The sequence below is a fragment of the Sus scrofa genome, chromosome 9 (assembly GCF_000003025.6).
Source record: "Sus scrofa isolate TJ Tabasco breed Duroc chromosome 9, Sscrofa11.1, whole genome shotgun sequence".
Classification (NCBI taxonomy): domain Eukaryota; kingdom Metazoa; phylum Chordata; class Mammalia; order Artiodactyla; family Suidae; genus Sus; species Sus scrofa.
In genome coordinates, this window is record NC_010451.4 from 126,455,050 (window position 1) to 126,480,877 (window position 25,828).

General features: G+C 40.4%; 1 protein-coding gene across 3 annotated transcripts; it reads right to left on the reverse strand.

Moving 5' to 3' along the window:
- On the reverse strand, positions 4,493 to 25,077 carry IVNS1ABP (influenza virus NS1A binding protein). 3 transcript variants are annotated; one of them, XM_021101984.1, is made up of 15 exons: positions 24,919 to 25,077; positions 18,135 to 18,356; positions 17,223 to 17,350; positions 16,834 to 17,003; positions 16,480 to 16,555; positions 15,231 to 15,404; positions 14,794 to 14,919; positions 13,334 to 13,441; positions 9,313 to 9,442; positions 8,857 to 9,081; positions 8,283 to 8,404; positions 8,058 to 8,184; positions 7,582 to 7,713; positions 7,306 to 7,479; positions 4,493 to 5,959 (listed from the first exon to the last, which is right to left on the reverse strand). In XM_021101984.1, exons 3-15 carry the CDS (start codon positions 17,331 to 17,333, stop codon positions 5,706 to 5,708), a joined length of 1,929 nt encoding a protein of 642 aa, XP_020957643.1. In that variant the 5' UTR covers positions 17,334 to 17,350; positions 18,135 to 18,356; positions 24,919 to 25,077; the 3' UTR covers positions 4,493 to 5,705.

The following is a 25,828-nucleotide window of genomic DNA, read 5'->3' on the forward strand; positions in this document are numbered from 1 at the left end:
GATTGTAAGCCCCACCTTGCAGAACAGAAATTTATTTTGGTGGGAAACTATCAGATCTTTAGAAGAACCTCTGGTTTTAAAATCTCCATTCAATGTGTATAGCTATTGTACTTGGGCAGAAGCTTCATTAGCATGTCATGAGCCAGAAAAGGACTAATAGGGACAACCACCGCAGAAGGGTGCCTTGCCTTAGTGAGGAGCTGGTGATAACTTAAGAAACCCCCTTGGGAGTTCCCGTCATGGCGCAGCGGATTCGAATCCGACTAGGAACCATGAGGTTGTGGGTTCCATCTGGCCTTGCTCAGTGGGTTGAGGATCTGGCTTTGCCGTGAGTTGTGGTGTAGGTCGCAGATGCAGCTCCTATCTGGTGTTGCTGTGGAGTAGGCCGGCAGCTACAGCTCCGATTAGACCCCAAGACTGGGAACCTCCATATGCCGCGGGTGTAGCCCAAAAAAAAAAAGAGAAAACAAGAAACACCCTCAATGTTTATTCCAGCGAAGTTCCTGAAACTATTTTACACTTGCCTTTTCTGATTTATTTCTACAAAATATAGTCCATTTCCCTCCCAAAAGGATTAGCCCAGTCCTCCCAGCTGGCTCTTTCACTATTTTGCCAATAAAGCCCACTCCAGTGAAAATAAGCAGCTCCAATGAGCTTGAGGATTTACAGCTGTGAACCTAGACGGTGCTGTTAGAACCCAAATCTCAGCTATCACTATGACTCAGTATCCCTGCCTTTGCAACTCTTATCATAGACTAATGGTTATGGCTAACTATGTTAGGGCACTCAGTGCATAACCCTGGCATGGCCATTGGGAATGAATGGTTCCCTGATGTGAATCTAGCGAGGTAAAATATTGATATGTCCTATACTTTTTTTAAAAAAAAGCCTTTTCCTTTAAAGTTTGGTTAAGCTAGAAAGGCAAAACTTTTCTCAAGTGTACAGTTTTGAGTTTTGTGAAACAATCACATAATCACCTGCATGCTGGTGCTCCATTATTCCTCAAAACTCACTTATGCCCCTTTGTAGCCAACTCCCACCCCCATCTCAGGAAGCCACTGATATTTCTGCTATCCCTGTAATTTTCTCTTTTCCACAATGCTGTAAATGAAGGCTTTTGAGGCTAGCTTTCTGCTTAGCATGATGCTTCTGTTGTTTTATTAGTACTTGTTTTTATTGAGTAGTATTTCCATCGCATGGATGTACCCATCCATCCATTTCACCAGTTGGAAGGATGTCTGAGTTGATTTCAGTTTTGGGTGGTTATGCATAAAGTTACTGTATTCATATACAGGTTTCTGTGATAAAATGTTTTCATTTCACTTGGATAGATACGTAGGAATGAGATTACTGTCATAGGCTATTTACCATTATAAGAAACTATCAAACTTTCCAAAATGACCTTACAGTTTTCTAATTTCTCCAGCAGTTGGAGAGTTCCAATTGCTCTGCATCCTAATCAGAATTGGTATTAGTTTTAACAGGTATATGTCATTTTGCTTTTTTACATTTTTCTTATGATCTGTGATAGCGAGCATGTTTTCATGTTATTAGACTCCATTTATCTCCTTTGGTGAAGTGTCTTGTTCCACATTTTAGCTTTTGAGGGCTCTGGATTCAAATCCTTTATCGGATGTTTTCTTTCAAGCCTGTACTTTGTAAAGGCTTGTACCCCTTTGGTTAAGATAGAGACAAAACACTTGCTCAATGCAGAAGGCAGATATCATCAGGATTTGGGAGTAGCCTTAATGGATAGCTGGCCCTGTTATTAATTGGATGACTAGCATTACATTTGGTATTTGCCTTCTAACTAAGCAATTCTCATTCTTTTTTTTTTTTTTTTTTTTTTTTTTTTTGCTTTTTAGGACTGCACTCACGGCATGTGGAGGTTCCCAAGCTAGGGCTTGAATCAGAGCTGTAGTGGCTAGCCTACACCACAGCCACAGCAACGTGGGATCCAAGCCTTGCCTGCGACTTAACACCACAGCTCCCGACAATGCTGGATTCTTAACCCAATAAGCGAGGCCGGGGATTGAACCTGCATCCTCATGGATACTAGTCAGATTTGTTAGCCACTGAGCCATGATGGGAACTCCAGCAATTCTCATTCTTAACTTGCTGGACATTTCAGTTCAACTCTAGGTTCATTCTCTCATTCATTAAAGTTTTGTCTTCTGTGTATGCCCTTTTTCTAGGCTAAAATTGTATCAGTCTGGTGTTCACTCTGAGCAAACGTGTAGCTGTCTATTCAGATATGTCCTTTTTATGTTCTTGTACTTCCACAAGATATCAACCCTATACATACCCAGCTTAGTAACTGAGCTTTTGCCACTTTCCCTTATTCAACCTCCAGTAAAGCATGGAGCTCTTAACAGTGACACCTAAATGTTTTGTTGGCCACTATGCTAGTAATAGTAATTAAAAGAACACAGGATGTGTACTTGAATACCTGCCTCTCCACATCTTTTCTTTTTCCCAGGACCGCACCCATGGCACATGGAGGTTCCCAGACCAGGGGTCCGGTTGGAGCTGCAGGTGCCAGTCTGCGACACAGCTCACGGCAGCTCCGGATCCTTAACCCACTGAACCAGGCCAGGGATCAAACCTGTGTCCTCCATGGATACTAGTCAGATTTGTTTCCACTGAGACACGATGGGAACTCCCATCCCTCTCTTTATAAAGTCTACTTATTGCTCAGTGTATATTATCATTTTTAAGACTCTTAAGACATTTCTGGTCTTATTATGAAGAAAACTGCAACAAGTAATTCCTTTTTAACCTATAGATGATTTCTTTAGTAGGCCTCCTGTTAAGAGGACCAAATTTGAGACCTTGTTTTACAAAGTATTTGAGATTCCTATGTTAGATTCATGTATTGGTGTTTGTTTTTCTCTTTTTCACTCAGTTAATTTACCCTGTATCTAAAGTCTTGCTCAGAGAAAGACTTCAAAATCCTTTTTTCAGAACAAAGTATGCTTAAAAATAACCAAACGGTACTGTGGACACCGAGTTTTCTGTGACTCAGAGTCTGCTACAGACACAGTGTCCTTTGGGGACATAGTCTCCTTTGCCTACTTCAATATTAAGAATTCAGAGGTGGAGAGATGATAGGGCGCACATCCAGTATGTTCAGCAAGAATTCTAGGAGTTCCCGTCGTGGCGCAGTGGTTAACGAATCCGACTAGGAACCATGAGGTTGCGGGTTCGGTCCCTGCCCTTGCTCAGTGAGTTAATGATCTGGCGTTGCCGTGAGCTGTGGTGTAGGTTGCAGACACGGCTCAGATCCCACGTTGCTGTGGCTCTGGCGTAGGCCGGTGGCTACAGCTCCGATTCGACCCCTAGCCTGGGAACCTCCATATGCCGCGGGAGTGGCCCAAGAAATGGCAACAAAAAAGACAAAAAAAAAAAAAAAAAAAAGAATTCTAGTACTCATCAATATCCCCAAATCCTGGTCTTTTCTCTAAAATATGCTTATGTAAGGAATTCTAAAACATGCTGAGAATGGAAAAGTGTGTCAGACATACCAGAAGCCAAAAATCAAAACCCTATCCTTGAAAGTCATAATGAAAGAAAATTCACGACTGAGTTTAACCAATTGTTTTTCAAACAGGTATTTTTATATAGTTCTGCTACTGTTTTAGAACTAATCTAGTATGTGTAATGCATTATTGCAATTGATTGCAGGAGTGGTTATTACCAATATCTTTTCTAAACTACTCCAAAATCCATACTGGTAAAAGAAAAAAATTTTTTTTAAATTACTGAGGCTATGCCATTTTCTCCTTCTCTCAAGGAAATACGTACGTTTTAAATGTGGATAATCAGTAACAACTGGTCACTGGGCACTGTTTTTTTCCCTTATGGAAACTTCTTATATTCAAAACATTCCAACTTAAAAAACACAATTTTAGCTAGCCAGCTCTTTGGTATCAACGGTAATATAGGTGAACACTGATCCAGTGTATACCCGTATATTATCTGCATCAAACATATAGAAAAGTGATTTCAAGAATTTTATTCTAAATCCCCCACTAAAATTTTATTTCCTTGTGCTAAGTAGAATATACACAGATCCATTTAAGAAACAGTCATATTAGGCAGATTCAAACCTGCCAACCTAGTTTTAGTCCAAAACCAAACCAGTGATAAAGCAAGTAAGAATTCCATAGTGACCAGGCTAGCTGTCTTCCTTTCTTGGTGGTTCTCTGTGGATAGATGAGTGACATGAGGTATCAAAGTACCAGTGGAACAATTGGAGAAAATACCTAATTTTCTTCCTAACCCAAGTTAGCCACTTGATAGTCCTCTTGTCCCAGTTAGCTCATTAGCCGCTGAGTGCCCTCTGTCTTCTGAGATTAAAACAAACAAAAAAATAAAACAAAAAACCACCTTACATCAGTCCTTATTTCAGATGTAAGATACCAAGTATCTCTTTTCCCACAAATAACCTTCAGCTCATTGTTACTGGAAAACAAACAAACAAAAAAAACCTCCAAAAAACCAAACTTCTAGTAATAAATGAGTACACAAACAACATTTGCATATTAATCCCATGGTGCAAGGATTACCTGCAAAGTACCTTTAATATGTTTGCATCAGCAGCAAGCATTAGGATGTTCTAATTTTGGCACCTGAAGTTATATGTGTTGCACTACAGATTAGATATCACGTCACCACCCTGACCAGTATTTGTCCATGTGAACAGAAAAACTGAACAAAAACATAGTTTTGATAAAGGCTACATTCAAAACCCAATACAATTTAAAGTTTTTTGGTTTTTTTTCCCCACAATCAAGGGCTGGACTGTTTTGTTAGAGATAAAGATAGGAATTATTTAGAAGACAGAATACTCCACTGTTCTTTACTGTTTTATATATGTAATGTTGAGTGTTTTGCTATATAAAATAACCCCAAGAAATCAAAGTATTTAAAATCAGTGTATCAAATAAAAATCACAGCAACTCCATTCAAATAAACATTGGTATCATATTCTCAAAAAAAAAAAAATGTAGCTGAGGCAAAAGCTTTGAAGTTTGCATTCTGGGCGTACAGAACACCTCACTCTGCACCCTCTGAAGACTGTCGCTCTGCTTGACTAATTTGAACCTGCCACATTTCACTTCAAGGTAAAGCACTCTGCTGAGAATATAAAAAGTTATAAAAAGGCAATCATAAAAGACTAAACCTTGGTAGGCATGTAAGCTTTCTTTTAATAAAAACAAAAATAGTCATTGTCATCTAGTTAAATAAATCTCTTGTTATAGAGTGTTCCAGTTACTGAAAAAGGGCCCTTAAAAAACCCAACTGCCTAGATCTTAAAATCCTACCCCTCTTGCCCCATAATACACATTTGAGGGAAGAGTCATTTAACGTGCAAATCAGCAAAACAAATGTGGAGGAGAGGGGACTTCTTGAAATGATGTGCCCAATCAATTCTTGGTTTATTCTTTTACAATATCAGCTTCCAAAAAGTAAAATAACCAAAGTAGTCCTAAAAATACACAAAAGAGACCTTCATCTTTGCACTCCTTCCCCAATAAACACAAAAAAAGTATGTACAGCATGTTTAATAATATGCAATATGCAAAAGCTTTGTGTTGCTGTTAGCAACATCTATACCCACCCACCCTCCTTATTCACAAGGGTACCTCTACTAAACACAATTACATCACTAAGCCTGTTAGTTTGAAAGGGTGTTAAATTTGTTAGAACTGGAAAGTCTTGGTATAGGGGCTCCACTCATTTGACTCAAGGTTATAGACTTCCACCGTATTTAGAAATTCATTGCCATCAAATCCTCCCACTGCATAAATGGTGTTCCCTACAGTTGTAATCCCAGCATTGCTCCTTGGTGACGTCATGTTTCCCATCATCCTCCATTCATTTCTAGCTGGATCATACATCTCCACACAGCTGATGGCATGAGAACCATCAAAGCCACCACCGACAAACAGTTTTCCTAACAGAGAAGAGAGACAAGGCAATTATGGAGAGAATAAGGATGAAAACCGAAATCTGTCTTTTGCTAAAATTAGTGGTTCTTAGTTGAACCACTAAGTCTGTTCATTCCAACAAAAAATATTTACTGAATGCCTCCTAATGTGGCAAGCACTGCCTAGAAGCTGAGGATACAAGTGGAATAAAAGTGACAAAAACCCATTTGCACATGTAACTCAGGCAATTCAATTGCACCATCTCCGTAAAGTGCAATTCTCATAATTCTAAGTGGGTGTTGCTATTATTGCCATTTCAGATGAAGAAATGGGGAACGAAGAAGCTAGACAACTTGCCTAGAAATGCAGCAAATAAGTGGCGAACCAGAGTAGTTCTATGCACTGGAAATTCTGCGTTAGTCCAGTGCATAAGAACTAAGATTCAGAAGAAGTTACAGGAAAGTAGATTTCAGATAACAACACTTCCTAGAGCTTTCCACATATGTAACATGATTTTGGTACCGAAATTATTTCTTCTTGGAAACAGACTGAATTATAACTATTTTCAAGAGAATTTAATAGTTAATTACTTTCAAACAGATAAAATGTTAGCATTAAATACACTTTAGCTTAGGAAAAAACATTATGGATTCTCATTCATTATGTTCTCATCTGATTGTCACTCAGCCTCCCTGCACCCATGAACTTGTACAAGAACTGACAATACTCACAGTAGGCTGCAGACTGCAGGCCTGCATCCTTAGGCTCTCACCAGCTGAGCCACCAGCTTACAAAGATTCTGCTTTGTTCCCAAAACCATTCTAACTAAAGTCATTATTGTAATTATATAATTAAACATTATGTAAGCCAATAAAATGGATGTGAAAAGAAAGCTGTGTCTATATAAAACTAAGTTTAATAATTTGGAAAGACTTAAACAGTCTAAAAATTATGCTTTCAGTTAGACATAGAATAGACAATTAGAAGACTAGAATTAGACATTTGCATGCCTTTTATTTTGCAAATCCAATTCTTTAAATTCTTGCTCTAAAGAATCAAATTCAAACTCCAAGATCATGCATTGTGAGTATGATTTATGGAAGAAGATGACTCAGAACTTCATTCAGTGAACCCATCAAAAGACTGGTGAATATATTTATGTTATATATCAAGTACTGAGTCTTGGATTAGAAAAGATACTTCTGAAAGATAAACCACCAATCCCCATTGTGTCAGAAAAGACAGCTGCTTCTGAATTCCTAATTATTATACAAGTACATAGTTATCACTGACAGTCTCTTGGAATCTTAGAAGAGAATTTTAGTTTTCTCGCCACTACTTATTCCTCAGTTCCTCAAATCCCAACACTCACCACCAAGAACAGCTACTCCAGCCCCTCGCCTAGCCACATTCATGGATGCAATTAAAGTCCAGGTGTTATTTTCAGGATTGTAACGTTCCACCGTGTTCAGACAATTCCAAGACTCTGCGCCTCCGATTATGTACAAATAACCACCAAGCTCACAGACTGCAGACTGGTGTCTACCTATAAAATCAAGTCAAACCAAATTATTACCCTCCCAAAAATGTTAAGTGTGCACTATGCATACCAATGATTCAGAGGTCTTGCCAAAAAAAATCTACTTACGAATATTAAGAGGAGCACAGCTTGTCCACAATTTTGTTATAGGATCAAACACATCACAATTTTTCAGTCCTTTTTGACCATATGGATCTGAGCCACCAACGATGTATAATTTCCCATTCAGAGCACAAACTCCTATGTGAGTATAAAATAAGATTATAAATTGATTAATCATCATGTTTAAATACTGACTTACTGGAGTTCCCATCGTGGCTCAGTGGAAATGAATCTGACGAGCATCCATAAGGACGCAGGTTCAATCCCTGGCCTTGCTCAGTGGGTTAAGGATCCGGTGTTGCTGTGAGCTGTGGTGTAGGTTGCAGACACGGCTCCGATTTGGTGTTGGTGTGGCGTAGGTTCAGCTCTGATTGACCCCGAGCCTGGGAACCTCCATATGCCGCGGGGGCGGCCCTAAAAGACACGAAATAAAAAAAAAAAGTAAATAAATACTGATTATCCCAGCAGAACAATATTATTACCTGCGTTACAGCGGTTAGTTCTCAATTCTGGAACAGGAGTCCAGTCATCTATGTTTGGATCATACATCTCTCCACAGCTCAGGTCATCTGAGTGGCCATTGGACCCACCGACCACGTAGAGCTGGCCCTACACCAAAAGCGAGAGGTCAGCATCTCTGGCACGCTCAAGTTAATGAGAAAAAGCTAAAACACGGGCTGCAGCTTCCCGCCACATAACGCACTTACCATGAGTACAGCCATTTGAAATCGGGCTCTCGGTGTTCTCATGGGAGCAAGAAAGGACCAGTGATCTGTATGTGGATCATAGCATTCAACTGTTCGAAGACATTCCTCCCGGTTATAGCCACCTGGCCAAAGAACACAGAGAGTTACGTCTAAAACACTAAAATGGACCAGGCTTTCTGGCCCAGAATGGGTTAAGTAATGTGCACAGGTGAGAAAAAGAATTTTTATCCACAAATTTAATAAGGCCCCATTAGCTGAGGTTTTAACTAAGTGCTTAATACTATCAGTTTAAGTGAATTGCTTAATCTTGGCTTGAAAATAAGGAGAGAAGAATTTACCCACTTTATAGTTTTTTTTTTTTAAGAATTAGACACTAACTTGGGGCTAGGCAATACAACAGTACTGACTTTACTGCATGCTTCTTAGAACGTAGCAAAGTGGAAAGCCAGGGAAGAGGGCTTATTAAATCCTGCCTTCCAAAGTTTGCAAGTGACAAGCAAGCATAAACGTCCACTTAGAGGCTTAGCCAGCTGAAGGTTTCTGAAAAGAAGTCCACTCACCCTTCTACTCTTACCTGCAGCTATGAGTTTGCCATTCATCTCTGCTGTCCCCAGACCAGATCGTGCATACTGCATAGGAGACATGGGCTTTTCTATTAGCTCATCTGGTTGCATCTCAAAGCTTAAACTTTTAGTGAGTTTTGGAGTGCTTGTTGGTGAGCTTTGTGGGCTGTTTCGCCCATGAAGGAAAATGACACAGAATATACCATCCAGCACAGCCAGGCACAAGTAAGTGTTATCTGTAAGCACAAGAGTTCTGTGTTTAAAGATGCAGTTTTTACTACTTTTGCTTGCTGTGTGATCCTGAATTGGACTCCGGATCCCAGACAGGGATTGATCTGCTACTGTTTTCCAAATTTAGTTGCTTCCAAGTGTTTTCCTCAGTCACTTTAATAAAAGGATTATATGGTTCCACTTAAAACTCCTTCTTAAATAAATGGAAGACAGTATGACAGATGTAACACACTTACTTGAGGTCTTTTCCGAAGCAACGATTTTCCACTCATGCTTAGGGCTTTGTACTGTAGCATTTGGAGAAGAGAGACATCCAATGGAACTGCTACTTATCTGCTTATGGCCATTCTCACGTGGTGGCTTTTTCTGCAAAATCAAAAGGCAGCTACAGAAACCTAGCCAAAGACCATAGCTGGTGCACCTTTGCTCCTGAGCTATTCCACAACACTGAAAACACTAAGTCCTCTTCGCCTACGCACGACACTCACAGCACACCTGGATTTGCCACAAACCAACACTTCCTGGCTGACACACATCAGTGGCATTCTTCCATCTCCACTTAATGAGGAAACAACTACACCCAGCCTGGTCAAGGAAAAGCTCAGGCTCAACAATGAAAAAAACATGCTGTGGATCAAGTATCCGCACACTCAAGGGAGGGAAAAAAGGAACCTACCCCCTCACAGTCCACACAAGCTCACGCAGTCTTTTTATTAGGTAAATAAAGAAGCTTCCAAAATATGTTACAAACCTAAAATGATATGAATTAACTGAGAGAATAAATACACTTAAAAGCACTATCTCCACGAAACTGCCAACCTTAACTAAATCATGTGTACCGGTATTCTTTATACAATGGCAGCAAAAAGTGAGCAGACATAAAACCATCCAGGATCTTTGGAAGTTATTTTATAGGAAAAACGTGACAATTACAAGAAACGTTTGAAAGTGTACTTCTTTAGGATCACCTTAAAGGTGTTATAGAGTGGTTTTTCTAGATAAATCAAACTACCTCAAACAAAAGTAAAAAATAGTAACCAGAAATAAATGAAATACTACTACCAAAAGGACAAAATATTCATAAAGGAATACACAGGAACAGTAAAAGATGGATAAATGGGCAGAGTTGCAAATTTTTAAATGACTGTAAGCGGATTACACTGTGTCCTCATGAATAAGTTCACTGTGATGGGTTTCTTCCAATCACTTTAGCCCCTGACACTTCCAAAGGAGAGAATCATGAGATATCAGCAGTCAAGACTACCCTGATAGGAACTGCTCAATGAAGAGGCACCACCTTCAGTACCTGCCAACTTTGCTCAGCTACTTAATGTTGTCCCCAGGGCCAGAGCCACATGGATAAGTAGGATCTCTAATGGAAATCTGTTTCTAGTGGAAGAAAAAGGCCATGTAATAATAATTAAAAAAAAGATTCTGGTAGCTACTTGAAGCTGCGAAAAACCTATCAAGTTTGGTATGGGCAATTCAAGTATGGTTACAGCATAAGTAGGCTATTCTGAGCAAAGGCAGAGAATGTACCATGCTAATGGTTATCATTAAGTTCCATTTAGGATTTACTATGTACCTAGGTATTATTATGCACTTTATTCACATTGTCTCTTAATCCAGTAAGGTAAGGGCGATATTCCCTATTGATTTTGTAGATAAAAATATTGAAAATCAGAGAGAAGATATCCATTGCCTAAGGCAATAAAACTAAGATAAAGATCAGGAATTCTGGGTATAAATCCACTCCTTTATACTATGAAGTCTGTGTCCTTTGCTCCTAGGAATTGCAAGGTACTTCTATGGACCTTTCCCAATCTGTGGGAAGAAGGAATCCAAAATAATACAGATTGACAGTGCTTACGTTAAGAACTCTTACTGCAGTCAAGAAAACTGTTCTAATGTACGGAGTGTAACAGAAAGTCAATATGAAAGAGAAAAGCACTATAACAATGAAGACTACTTAGTATTATGCACCTAACAAGCCTTATATAGAAGTGCTGGTTAACTCCTTTATATTCCTTCCAGAACACGTTCCAACCTAATTCTTTACTCTTCTTTATCTTCAAACTTTCCTTTACCCGTTCCTCCCACCCAGCTCACCCACTAGCCCAGCCTTTCTTTGCCTCTCACTCCCCAGGGCATGGTCCCTGGTGGCTTTCTCTTTCAGACACCATCACTTCTCAAGCTGAGGGTTTCTGAACCTTAACACTCTGGAAACTATACCCACTGAATGCTACCAAAGTGGCTTCCTAAAACCAACGCACAGGAGACGTCCTCTTACACGACCTCCCAGAGAGTGATCTGAGAGTCAACAACTCAGACCTCCTCCGAACTTTCTCTCATGCTAAGTTAGCTACTTGGTACACCACCATCAGATTCTAATAGCTTCTTCTCAACCTCTTTTCCTATTCCTGAAGCCTGATGTGTGTGTCCTCATCCTTTTTACTTGGTGATCTCTATTCATGGCACACCTTTGAATGAGTCACACAGGTCAGAATCCTACTCAACCTCAAATTCTCTCTTTTCCTTAACTTTCCTAATCTAAACAATCGCTAAGCACCTTTGTAACTATAAATGTCTAGAGTCCACCCTTTCTTCTTTTCCCTCAAGCCCTCACCTGAACTACTTGCTTGTAATAGCCTACGAATTGGTTTCACAAGCTTTAATCTACCCTTTGTACCTGGTCATAAAAATAGAAGGGTTTGATGCAATCACTTTGTAAAGTAAAAAACCCACAAATCAGCCGGAATTCCACACCCTGGAGACTGCTGAGAGTTAACTGTTTGTCTAAATACAATTAATGAACATACAGATCACTGCTGTATGGAAACCATAATTTAACCAATCCCCCTATTGTTACACTATTGCCCAGTTTTTTTTACTATTATTAAAGTTGCACAATACATCAGTTCAGATCATACTCCCTTATCTAAAATTCTCTGAAATTCCTCTCTACTTGTAGGATAAAGTATGAGCCCCATTTGGGTCATTTACCTACTTCTGGAATTTTGCAACCTGCAATTCCACGAGTCTCATCCTTGCATAGGTATCCTTTGCTAACTGACATACGTCCTCTATCTGCTATGCAAACTCTCCGAAATCCTCAGACTGTTCAAATGTTTTCTCCTTCATGAAATTTCCCTAGTTTTTCTCCTTTTGGTTCCACCATGCCCTCCTCTTAATGGCTTTTGTAGGTAATTCTTATAAGTCTGTTTGTTTTACCTACTCCTGTAAGCTCCTGCAAACAGAAACCGTCTCTTGCACATTTTGGGCCCTCATACCGACGAACATCCTGGCCTGCCACTTATCAGGCACTCAGCCTCCGCTTGTTCAAAGAGTACTTTAAAAAGCCATTAACTTAAGATTTTCAGAGATAAGAGGGAAAATATCCTCAATGTTCAAAATGCATAAACATGAACACAATTCTCAACTCAGACCCAAAAACCTTTTTGTGAAAATAAAAATATTCAGCCACTACTGACACAGAACACCTGATAATATCACCATACAGGTTATTTCTGAGTCTACCATTTACCTTCCAGTTATTGAAGAAAAACACCTGTTAAGTTCGGTCAACTCAGCCTAGTTTATCCCTCACAATACAATGCTGAGCTAAAGGCTAAACAGAAAGAATATATATTGTATAACCATTTCCATAAATTCCAAACATAGGCAAACTAATGTAGTGCTTCAGAAGTTCAGATAATGGTTTCCTTTGGGATGGTGCAGGGCAGTGACTAGGAAGGGGGCAAGAAGAAGGTTTCCCAGATGTTAGAAATTTTCTCTTCTTGACCCAGGTGGAGTTTAAACCAGTGGGTTCACTATGTAACACCTATGATTCGTACACTTTTCTCTATGTTATTTACCTTTAAACGAGAAACGTTTATACCTGAATTTTTGTTTTTTGAAATTGGGTCTAACAGTCCAAAGGACTATTTTTTGTAACCTAACCAAAATATCAATTTCTCTGCTGCTTCATCTTACCGGCCCTTTTTCTTACTACTTGTAAATCGCACTTGATGGGGAAAAAAATCTAAATGGTGTTTCCTAATTTGTTGTGTTAACTTTTTTTAATGTGGCAAAAATGGTAGTAATGCTAAGATATGCTTGTTTTCTCCCGCAAATGTTTCTGTCCAGTTATACCAATGGAGTGCTTCCACTTTCCTTTATTAAAGGAAAATCTCAGTATACTATAAAATGCTCTAATCAAATTTTAACCTGAGGTTACCTCAGATGTGCAATGTGTACCTGCACAAACTGAATGTGGTCATCATCACTGCCAAACACCTCAGCCTGTCCATCTAGTAGGTTCCCATCAAGCAGCTTGTGATCAGCTGAGTAGTACAAGGTTTGAACCTGCAAAACAGCAACAGAACACCCATGTGGCTACTGTCTCCATGGCTGCTCCACTAGTATGCAGATCACACAAACGCCTCAGGGTAACCTCCAGTGTGCTTCTTGAGCTTCTTGACATCTTACTCTGGGCAGGATCCCGAAGTAAAGAAAATACATGTCATGGTTGTAAAAATTTAAAAAAACAAAAATAAAACACAGAATCTTCTAATACTGGCTGAAGAGTCCTTGGCTTCGTTGGCTTGAAAGAAATCTTCATTTTTCTCATAGCTTCTATGATACAGCATTAAGAAAAAAAAAAAAGGCACTAGTACAATTTATAGGCTCTTAAAGGATATACATATTTACAATGAAATATTGGATATGGTTTACACCTTCAAAGATAAATGGTCTGATGTGCATAAACATATTTGTCCTGTTGGCAATGTCAAGAAAAACAGATAAAAAATAAATGCAAAAATTCAAACAAGTTATAGATACTTCCCTTAACAGATGCAAATACATGGGTAATGCATCTGATTTTCAAGTGGGAAACCATATAGCATTTAAAGATCACCTGTTAGCCTTTTTAGAGCGTAATAATTGTATTTTTAAAGGCCTAAAAGCTTTGGTAAGCCTTTAGTGAATCTGAAAGTCTTAAGTGGAGGGATAAACTCAAGGTCACTCCACTGCTCCATCTGCACGCGTTTAATTCCCACCATTCCTCTGTCAATTTTTTTCTTGAGTGTTTTTTAAAAAGTAGCTCAAGTTAAGTGAGGAGGTATGAACAACACCATTGAAAACCACAAAGCTTTAAAGATAAGAATCCTGTAAAGGAGTAAACACCATTAAATCATCATCGTTCTCTGCCCACAGCGGATTTTTCTTAGGAGAACTGGGGCAGGACTGCTGCTTCTTTACGTGTCAATACACTTGAGGTTTCTTCTTGTTTCTTCAGTCTTGGGTATCCTAGTTTTGTTAATAAACCTATGGGGAGATAAATCAATGGGGAGGAACAACCATTAGAAGCTTTTACCTACTTGTCAAATTTAAAGCAAAAACCTGTGAAGAAAAGTTAAGAATCTACAGAAAATTTCAGTACCACCTCCCATTTCTAAAGCAAATTACATGCTACTTTAAAGAAAGTTAACAGCACATAATAAGCAAAGAAATAAATAAAAGAAAAGCAGAAGACCAAACTGAACAGTTCATTCAGCTCACCTGGACACCCCCCCTGTTTCTCAGCTTAGGGGTACCTATAGCAAAATTTAAATTCTTTAGGGTCATGGTTATAAAATAAAAGTGAAAGGGAATCCTTCATGTTACAGCAAAATAATTTTTAAGAATTGTTGACTCCCATTTACTTTAAAACTAACCTCTTCCATCAGCTCTTCCAGACTGTCTCCATTCTCCCAGATGCTACGCTGTACCCAGTTGATTACCTTTGTGTACAATTTGCCATTGCTGGGCAAGCAAACATTATCTTCAAGCATTACCTCCAGCTACAGTTGGGGAAAAAAAGACACACAGATCAGTGCTGAGCCTCAAGTCCTCAATTTCATAATAAAGCTGCCAAAGCTTTTTACTGCCATTTACTCTTAATTTGTAAGGAAACCAGTAGCATGCCCCTGGCCCACATAAAATGGTAGGCAGAAAACCATTACACTGCTAAAAGTAACAATATCATTTCAACACACTGTCTTTTTCATAACCATTATTCATTTGTTTGAAACATGGACAAAGATTACATGCCTGGAACTAATGAGTATCTATCTCTTTAGAGATTTAACCTTTAAATCTTTATAGATTTTACCTTTAGCCGTGGAAGTTTAAGAAACTCTTCTTCTTCTGAAATTTGTAACAAATGCTCCTGAATATAAGCATCAACCTTATTCAACAGACGGGAGTCTCCCATACAACTTGCAAAATTTCGGTAAGAGATGCAGCTGGTAACATCCATTCTAGATAGTAAATAATCACCACAAACCTTGGGAAAGAAATACATGAATGCCAACATTTACATGTATTTTATTTAACAAATATTTAATACCCAGTGTGTAAATACTATGTGAAAATATAAAAATAAATCAAAAAATTGCAACAAACTGAAAGGCTATGATAACTCACATGAAATGTTAAGACAAGTACTTCTTCTAACTAGAATTACTAGATAAGGCTTCATAAGGCAATAATCTGAACTGGGCTCTATAGGGGAGATGATGAGGAATGCAGATAGGAATTAGGGAAGATGTTGCAACAATTTGGTTAGAACAAAAGATAAAAAAAACAATCAGGAAATAATTTTAGAAAAATAGCAACCATATTAAGGAGTGCCGGGAATGCTAACCTGAGGGATATGTGCCATAACTACAGAAGGATTTTTAAGCAAGGAATGACATGAGAGGAGGGGTCAGGAAACTTTTTATTATTATTATTATTTTTTTTTTAATAGGAAACTTTTCTTAAAGGGCTAGATAGTAAGTATTTGAGGCTTGTGAGCCATACTTCCTCACAGCAGGTGGGAAAGCAGCCACAGACCATATGTAAATGAAAGCTATGTTACAATAAAACTTTATAAAAAACAGGCAGCTGGCCTAGGGCTTGCAGTTTACTGATCCCTACATCAGAGGATTAAATGCCTTTTTTTCCTTATGAATTATTAAGTACCTCTTAATGGCATTATATTCTAGAAGGAATACTTCTAAAGAGGAACCAAGAAGTACAGAACAAAGAACTGAGGATTTAAGTTATGTGATTAATTGCAAAAAAAAAAAAAAAAAAAAAAAAACACCAAAAAACCTATTGTAACTCATGCTATCAGAGACTGACATAGATACCCTGTCAGAGAAGACAACTGGAAGATTTCAGCTTGAATTATCTGAGGATATCTTACTGTGTTACTGCTGCTAAACACTACATACACATTCAGTTCTCTAGAGAAAAAGGAATATTTTCAAGTTCTTGAGACTGAGAAATGTCTTATGGCAAATTATGCATATTACTCATATAAAATAAGACCCTGTAGTAACAGCACACCTTATATATTACTTCTGGTACTCTACCTGCTTGACACGGTCCATCTTCAGCTTTTTTGCTGCAGAATAAACATCTTTGACTAATTCCTTATCGGCTTTCAACCTATTGGAAAAAGGGTTATTTATCATTTATCATACCAAGACTTAAAACTAAAACACAGATTTTTTTTTTTTTTTTTTTTTTTTTCTGGTTGTGCCCGAGGCATGTGGAAGTTCTCAGACAGGGGATGGAACCCGTGCCACAGCAGCAACCCAAGCCACTGCGGTGACAATCCTGGATCCTTAACCCACTGCGCCATGAGAGAACTCCTAAAACACAGATCATCAATTTAAAGAGACTCTACATTTCCCTAGTCATAAAATGTACTTCAAAGGACTTACTGGGCAGTGTAGGCATAATTCAGTAAGACTTCAACAGCTTCTGGATTGAGATCATCAAACTTAACGTGAGACACTCGATGAGGATCACTGTCACTATTAAAGATTTCAAATAAATAGGGGCTGCAGCAAGCCAGGACTGCTCTGTGTGCTAACATCTCATGGCCACAGACCTGAAAGATGAGGAATTAAAATTAGAAGCACCTGTGGACTGTGTACTTCTTCAGCTAATGAGTACATCATAGGCTTCATCCTACATTTCTTGGTAAATTCTCTTTTAACTGATTTCATTAAATGCCTCCTATGAACAAGAAAACAAACAAACCTAAGAACTCAGGGTTTTTAGTAATGACAGAGCAACTCTGTAAGTTTCCAATTAAAGTTTTAAATACCTGAAGTCGAACATCACAGAACTGGCCACTTTTCCTCAGGGCATTTAATTTGGCAACAGAAGACTCAATGAAATTTTCGTCTTCAAACATTAAATATCCATTGGGAATCATTTTTCCTTATAATTTGGCTAAAGGGCAGAAAGAAAGCCAAGTTATTTTTACTTAGGGTGATTCTTATATTTTAAAGAGTAACAGAGTGTCATTAATTTTCGTATTCCATCTTCTCAACAACACATCAAAATTTTATCGCATGAAAACATTGCTAAAACAATGCTGGCAAGGACCGTCCAAGGCTCTGTATCCCTATAACTTTGGTCATGAGTCTTTTAAAGGATTCACACAGTAGTGTTATGATATCCTAGCAATTTGGGCCATGTTTCTATTCCAATCGGCATATTCATTGTGATGGGAGAAAAAAAATGTAAACCCAGCCCTGCCCAGACCCATACAGGGAGAAACCTAAATGCCTGGAAGGATGTGAAGTGGTCACCCCATAGAGATTCCTTGGCTTCGGGCGGTGGTCACTCCTTTACCCACAAATGAGAAAAACTGACATATGAGACTAACAAATTCTATTCCCTTTGTAAGGGTCACATATTCTAAACCACTTATCTCAAAAAAATACATGATAGAAATGTATGTTCTTTAAAAAAATTTCCATTTCACCTTTTTTTGTGAACAAGTGACCAAGGACTACACAAAAATGCATCATTAAAAGCAGAAGACTTCAGTCTGAATAACTGATTGATTTAAATTCAAAACAGTTCACAGAAAGGAAAAAAATAGGAAATATTTTTCTGCAAATAATACTGACTTCTCCACCTTCAAAAAAAATTGTGAAAGGCCGTTAGTGTACTTGGCACAGTCTTTAGGAAAAAAAGTGTTTGCACTGGGCACTGAATTGTGACTTACCCACTATACTGGTGAGAAATGTATTTCTGGGATGTTTTAAATAATCCAAGGACAAAGGAAACTCAGCACTTCGTCGAGGTATAAAGACAGGTGGTTGACGTGATGGCAGAGGTGTTTTAAGCTCTAATGGTGATTCCAAAACTATCAGGCTTGAAAATGATGTAATCAAGTCCTTTAAAGCTATAGACACGAATTTCTTCTGTGATAATCATGCATCATAATCTGTAACAATTAAAAATTTTAGATATTCAGAATGATCAAAGATTGTCATTGGTCTATGTAGATCAAAGTCCTAATCTTGAAGGTATTTTGAGGTAAATGGCACAATGCTGAAGATAATACAAATACAATTATACATAAATGTTTTTATTTAACCTGCAACTACTCAGGTAATTGGGGGGGAAAAAAATCCTTCCCCAGGCGGCAGGTGCTAGTAACTTTTATCATTTAAGTGAGATATACAACTATAAAATTAGAAAACAATACAAATGTTGGTTAACTCTAATATTCTTTACTATCAGATTTCCACTAATATAGAAACGTGATCTGTCTGTTTTTACCAACCAGCAAGCAACCTTCGGGCATTACTCCCAGACACATATACAGTGTTACAGTTAAACCAGACACAGTTTCCCAAAATGTGCTCCCTACTTCCCTGCCTCTGTTCCTTTGCTCAAGTTGTGTCGGGGCTCTAGCCACTGGCCTACACCACAGCTCACAGCAACGCCAGATCCTTAACCCACTGAGCTAGGCCAGGGATCAAACCTGCAACCTCATGGTTCCTAGTCAGAGTCATTTCCACTGCGCCATGACAGGAACTCCCTCAAGTTGTTTTCTTCTCTTGGAATACTCTTAACCAAGTCTCTGGAGTAGTTTCTCCTCAATTTCCACATACTGAGCCCTTGTGGAAAGTGTGTATGTGTGATCTTCCAGCTGGTCTGTTCTGGGTTGTGCATCTGCTTATCTTCCTTGATTCAAGGTCCCTTGAAGGCAGAGAGCCCTCTGTCCCATTTATCTTTGTATCCTTCCCATCTCCCCCATACCAAAACAGCTAGCTTAGAAACTTGAGTATAAAGATGAGTAATCTGTTGAAATGTACTAAATTAAGGGGAAAATACTGATGCCTGTGCTTGCTACGATTATTTTTCTCATCTACAGTAGTAAACTACCAATGAAACATTTCTGGTTCAAATCGCATCTTCAGCATAATCGCATTCAGTCCTACCTACTCTTCCCCCTCATTTTCATGTCATTAACTATAAGTATCAAAGTCACATGGTACTTATTTTTTAATCACCGGAACTGCTACTACACCACTATCTAATTCAGCAAACCAGAACTAAATAAGAAATTATCTGAAAGGTGTGCATACTTTTAAAAATGGATATCCTAAAATTACCTAGACTTCCCATATACATCAATCAAACCCACAATTCGAAATCTAACAATTATGTTAATGTTAACAGCCCCTTACCCCAGAATCCACTTGAAGGCTGGTCCAGCTCCATTTCAACAAACTATTATATTAAGTTCAACAAGTGCACAATCTGTAAGAGAGCCGTATCCCATATGCCTTCACTCGCTCTCCATAGCTTAGGTTTTATTTCAAGGAAACCTGAGTATTCTAGCTCAAGTTGGGACTGTTGGCCATGCTTACTCTTGTAATGAAACTATATCATACCATTATGTAATAATGACTTCCTCTATTCTACGCTTGCATTGAGATTAGTTAATTCAGCTTTTCTTAAGAAACCGGTTCTAACAAAACAAATGTTTTCCAAGTAACACACAATTCTATGTACAGCGAGAACACACTATCCTAAAGAAACTTTCAAACATTTTCAGCCAAGACCTAGTTCAAGTTAGGAAAATCTATGCAACGCTGAAAGGAAGAGGTAGGGAATAGACCCTCCATGCAAATTATCTTGGATACAAATAAAATGTGCCCTTTGAAACACCAAAAACAAATGGAGATTTTTAAGTATTTTAAATTTTGACCAGTTTTATTCAGTATTTATTTTTAAACTAGTTTTGATGTAATACAAGAATAAAAATGGCATCTATATACAGGCAAACTTGTTTTATTGCATTTTATTGTGCTTCGCAGATACTGCAGTGTTTATTTTGTAAATTGAAGGTTTGTGGCAAGCCAGTGTTGTCAGATGGTAGTCAGCAATTTTTAGCTATAAAGTATTTTTAAATTAAGGCATGCATGTTGTTTTAAAAGACATACGGCTTTGGACACCTAACAGACTACAGTGTAGTGTAAACCTAACTTTTATATGCACTGAAAAAACAAAAAATTCATGTTACTCGCCTTACTGCAGTGGTCTAGAACCAGACCTGCTATATCTTTGAGGTATGCCTGTATTTGGTAAGTTGAAAGTTCTACCTTAAATTTATTTTGGAAAACAACAACAACAAAGAACAACAAAAACCCAGATGTTTAAAATCACTTCAGCCCTTTGGGAGAAAATACTGGAGAATTTTTGGAGCAACTTTTGGCATGCAGATTGGTTCAAAATTATTTAGTTCTGCAATAGAGTGGTTCTACTACATTAGTACTTGATGACTTTCTAGTACAGCAAGGTCTTAATATGAACCCCATCTCTTATGTCTACTGATCAGTACAACCCTACTTGATTATAAAAGCTAGCCCAGGTTCTCGTGACACTTAAGTTAATGCAGAAACTTGATTCAATTACTGTCCTCATATGCCTCTCCTGTCACCCACACCCCAAGTTGGAAGATGTCACATCAACTTCTGCCTGCAAAACCATGTCTTTGAAAACTGACATTCCCTTTTACTAAAGTTTAGTGTGGGCAAACTGAGTTTTCAACCACTCATAGATCTTAGTTTTGTCTATGAAACTCACGCTCAGTAACTGATGGAATAAAAACATGGGTAGAATTTTTTAATCTTTGAAAAGCCAAACCAAAACTCCCAACATCCCAAAGGCTACATAAAAGTATAAAATTTATTCTGGTAAATATACTTCAATTTCTTAACATGGCCAGTGCAAGAAAAGGGAGATAAGACTCATAAATGAGTAATTAAACTGCTTTAGTAAAACTCAGAAGTTCACATGTTACCACAGCCACCCCCCCCAAAGAGTAGCTTAACTGAAATAGAATTCAACAAGTCTTATCAAAGAGCTATAAAAAAAGGTAGGCACAATATGACCTCCCTTAAAATTCTTCTCAGGCATTCAGTAAGAGCAAGATAAAATGTTATCATCAAACTTTCAAAGCATCCTTAAAACCTCAAGGCAAACTACAAGTATTATTTAAACTTTAAGGAAATTTTTTGAGGGTAGCCAACTCACACAAAATAGCAACTAACTCCATTTTTAAAGGACAGACTTTATAATAATACAAAGTAAGACAATGAGTCTTTTTAAAACTAGAAGTTTTAAATGTCTGAAACAATCCACCTATATCAAAACTCACCAAACTCACTCACTGGCTCCACGCTTTTAACCTCATGGTTCTGCAATTCTTTCATCCCATAAACATTTATGGTTCCAAACATATGGCAGGCACAATTTGGGAATGGGATGCTTGTAACACAATGGAGTTATTAACTCCATTTCCCAGCCTTGAACACTCACTCCACAAACCAACCAGAAAGACAAACTAAGTGGTGAAAATAGTTCGAACAAAGGGGGAAAAAGGTATGAGAAGCACATATATTCCAGAAACTGCAGCTATTTCTGTTTCAATAGACTGTAGTTTGCAGGATGCATATGGTGAAGAGTAGGAGAGGAAGTAAAAGAGATCAACGTTAGGGTTTAAGCAGAGCAGAATAAGACTTCAGCAGGAGGCAAAGGACCCTCTCACAGAAATGTGAGGGATGGTCTAGAGGAATGGGTAAAACAGGGATGCAGGGAAATTAAGATATTATACATTATTATCTATGGATGACAATGGCATCATTACCAAAATCAGTATCGAAATTAGAATTCCAAAAACCGAGGCAGAGACATTTTCAGTTTGTTTCATGCTTAAAGTTAGAAGGAAAAGAGGAATTTGCCTTGGGACATATAGAAAGGCTGAGTGAAGTACCTGTTAGGCAACCAGGCTGATACCAGAACTGTAAGGATACTGAGCCAGGTGTAGATTTAGAAATCACTTACAAGGTGGTAACGAGTTTACAAATGAATATAAGCATGTATTTCCTGCGGTTCCAACAAAAGCTCAGAAATCACTCCCTTATTCATTAATTCCTCAATTTATACTCTTGAATACAAGGTAGGAGGGTCCCCAACTTTCCTGACTCTCCAATCATACTGCTGAAAAGTCAATGAAATGATCTTTAGGGGCACTTCATCTTAAAATCAATGATTTAGACGGTTCCAACAGGAAAACATCTTACATTTAAAAAACCAACACATTTGCAAAACACATTCAGTTGCTACCTCAAATATCCTTCAAGCAAGAAAAATAAAGCCCCACTCCAAAGTAAGTAGCCAAAAAGACACTAATGTGAAACTATAACCAAAACCTGGAATGCATTATTTGGGGGGAAAGTTAGAAAAACAGAACTATGAATTAAGATTAAGAAATCAACATCTATTCATTAATTACAGAGAGTTCATCTATGAGGAGAATATGGAGGAAAACCATTCTGCCTCTCTTTTAGGTCAGTGACACTAGTCCAGTTTTACCTTTCACTACCAAATTAAAGACACTTGACAAGTAGCCTGCCAGCTGGTGTTATATTCTTCTTAAGCCAATTCTAAATAGTCAGTGTATGTCTCATCTTCAGATATACAAATAACTTGCTTCTTCAGCATCTTTCAGACAAAAGTTTCAGCATGATTATGCCTAAAACTATTCATCAGTATTCTGTTATCCTTAAACCAACCACCAGTGCTAAAATTATTAAAAGACAACATGCTACTCCATGCTGTATTTGTTGAATTGTTTAGAGTAGTACTATGCCTAGAAGTTATTTACTCCAACGCAGGAGATCACCACACACACACACACACACACACACACACACACACACACACCCCCATCATCCTCAAAAGAACAGCTAGCTTGATGCCTGGGTGTCTAATCCTCCATCACTGACAAAAGACAGTAGAAAACAAAAATGAACCCTGCAGGCATCTGATTCATACTTACTAGTTTTTGAAACGTCAGCGGTTTCAAACAATAGATCTGTCTACGTTGACTTGAAGAAGTCAATTTATTTCTAAAGTATTTATGGTTCAAGTTTCCCTCTGTTAAACCCTCAATCTGATACAGCCTAATGCCTTCCTACCATCAAGAGCTTACAACCCGAGTCGCTTTGCAAGATGTGCAGAAAGACAGAAAAAGAGCAAACCTCTCTGACGATTTCGTTTGCAAAAAGTGGCGAGTCCCCCAGAGTGACTGTCTGGAGAGCCCTGCAGCCCCGGGCCTTCATCCCCGCGGGGCCCGGCCCGAGCCCACTACCGAAGGCTGCGAGGCGAGGCGCCCAGCGTCTGCACACCCCCGCCCGGGATTGGCCGGCCCCGCAGTCATTCAGCGCCGACACGTCAGGGGCAGCCGCTCCCTCCATCCTCCCGCCCCCTTCTCCCCGCGCTTGGCAAGAAGAGCGGGCAACGTGGAGCGGGAACAAAGGACCCCGCGGCCCACGGCGATTAGGGGTGCCACCCTACCCCAGGCCCGGGGCACCGATGGGGGTCCCTAGGCCAGCTCCCTGCCCGTACGCGCCGGGTCCTGGGAGGGCTCCGGAATAGAGTCCAGCCCTCGGGCAGACTCCTACACTGGGCGTCAGTCAGTTCATGACAGTAGAACGGAGATTCCCAAGCCCACCTTCCGGGTGGTCACCCCTGGCCAGCGGCGGCTAATCCCAGGTTTCCGCGGTCCCCACGAGCAAAAGCTTCTCTTTCCTCCCGCCCGACTCCCCGGCCACAGCGCTCTCCGGGGCGGCCCACACCCCGCCCTCGCCCGCCAGCGCGACCCAGCAACCACCGCAGCGCCGACTCCTCGCCCCTCGAGAGGGGGGCGGCGGCGGCTGGGGGCATCCTCCCCGGGACCCGGACACCGCGCCGCGCTACCTCCGGCTCCGAGCCCGGTCCCGCCCTCCTCCCCCGCCGTCGGCGGGAGCAGCGCGCATTACCTGGTTCATCTCTGAAGAGATGGAAAAACTCATCTCTGGAGCTTCAACGGGGAGCAGGAGGAAGCGAGCGGGACTCGGCCCAACGGAAAGCGCCTCGAGGCCGCGGCGGGGGGAGCGATCGAGCGGGGGAGACGGGCCACAGTCCGCGAAGGCTGCGAGGAGGGCGAGAGACGCCGGGGACTCGCGGGGACTCGCTCGCTCGCCGGCACAGCAGCGGAGAAGCCGCAGGGAGAGACACTGCGCCCAGCAGCTCGCAGCGACCGTCCTCCACGCGCGCCCGGGACACACTGCCGCCGCCACCCGCTCGCGCCGCACCCCCTCGCACGTCACCACGTGCGCCGCCGCAGCCGCCGCCGCCGCCGCCGCCAGCGCCTCCCGGGTGCTTCCGGTCCGAAGGCGTCGGCGAATGAGCGGCGAGCCCAGCCTTACTGCGCTCGGGGCCCCGCCCCTCTGGCCCCGCCCCCCTCTGGCCCCGCCCCGCCCCCGCCCTTCTCCCGCACCCGGCTCGGTTCCGTCCTGCGCGGTTCAACTAGGTCAGCGCAAGGTGATCCCTGGAAAGGGGGTGCTCCGAGCGCGCCGCTGGTCGCGTTCTCCCTCCTTCCGTCGCCCCGCACCCCCGCTTTGCCCTTTCGGACCGTCTGAGAACTGGTTCCCTCCGGCCACCCTCACCTGTTCTGCCATCCCCTGGAGGCACAATAGCCTGAGAGATTAGATGTGAGAGATTAGATTTCTCCGCGTTAAATATACATCTGGGCAACCGCCCTAGACTGGAGCTGGCCGCAGTGGACCTAAGAGTCTGTGGCTGCCCGTCGCCCTTATCTCTGGAGGAGGGTGATGGTGTGCGGGGGGGAGGCGTGGTGACTGAGGAGGAACAGAGGCGCGTTGACAGAAGGTTGAGAGGCTTCAGTAACTCAGAGAAAACAGCTAGAGAGGTCGGAGAAGGCATGTTTATGTCACTGTTGCTGTGAAAACCTGTTTACTTCTGCTTTTCGTCCCTGGGATTTGTTTTGTCTGGGTGCAGTTTTCCTCTCAGAGACTGAGTCAGTCCTCTGCTGGATCTGCCCTCTTGGAAAAAAAGAAAATCACATTGAGAACAGATAGCAACCCTCATTACCCACCACCACCACCACCACCACCACCCCTCACCCGGAAAGGCAGACCTTTAACGGGACGCGTGATATGTACCAGGCTCTGACAGCAACTTCAGACCGCTCTGAAGGGCACACTGGAAGGTTTTCTAGATTGAAGGTGAAGGGATTTAGTGAAGTAAATTTGTTTAGATTTTGGCAGAGGCTTCTAAGCTAATGTCCTGTTAGCACATCTTGATTTGATAAGGGCACTTACACCTGCCGGGTCTAATCTTGTTTGCATTGGATCCCTCTGCTTAATTAGTAGGAGCTCTTGTCATTGCTTCCTACCATTCTTTAGAAATGATAAGGAACGTGTGCTTACGGGAGCAGGAAAAATGTTGGGGCCCTTTACCTGCCTGAAGCTCTACAACTTTTTATTGTAAAATATTGAGACAAGGAGATTTGTGTTTGGTTTTGCTTCCAGTTCCATCGAGAGAGGCAACAGGATT

What these genes read in the sequence shown, in the direction of transcription:
- IVNS1ABP (XM_021101984.1), bottom strand. Translation starts at nt 17,333, where the DNA reads ATGATTCCCAATGGATATTTAATGTTTGAAGACGAAAATTTCATTGAG. An exon ending in AGATGGACCGTGTCAAGCAG is followed by an intron (nt 15,405 to 16,479) that starts GTAGAGTACCAG and finishes TTCTTTCCCAAG; the next exon opens with GTTTGTGGTGATTATTTACT. An exon ending in TTAAACTTCCACGGCTAAAG is followed by an intron (nt 14,920 to 15,230) that starts GTAAAATCTATA and finishes CCCCAACTGTAG; the next exon opens with CTGGAGGTAATGCTTGAAGA.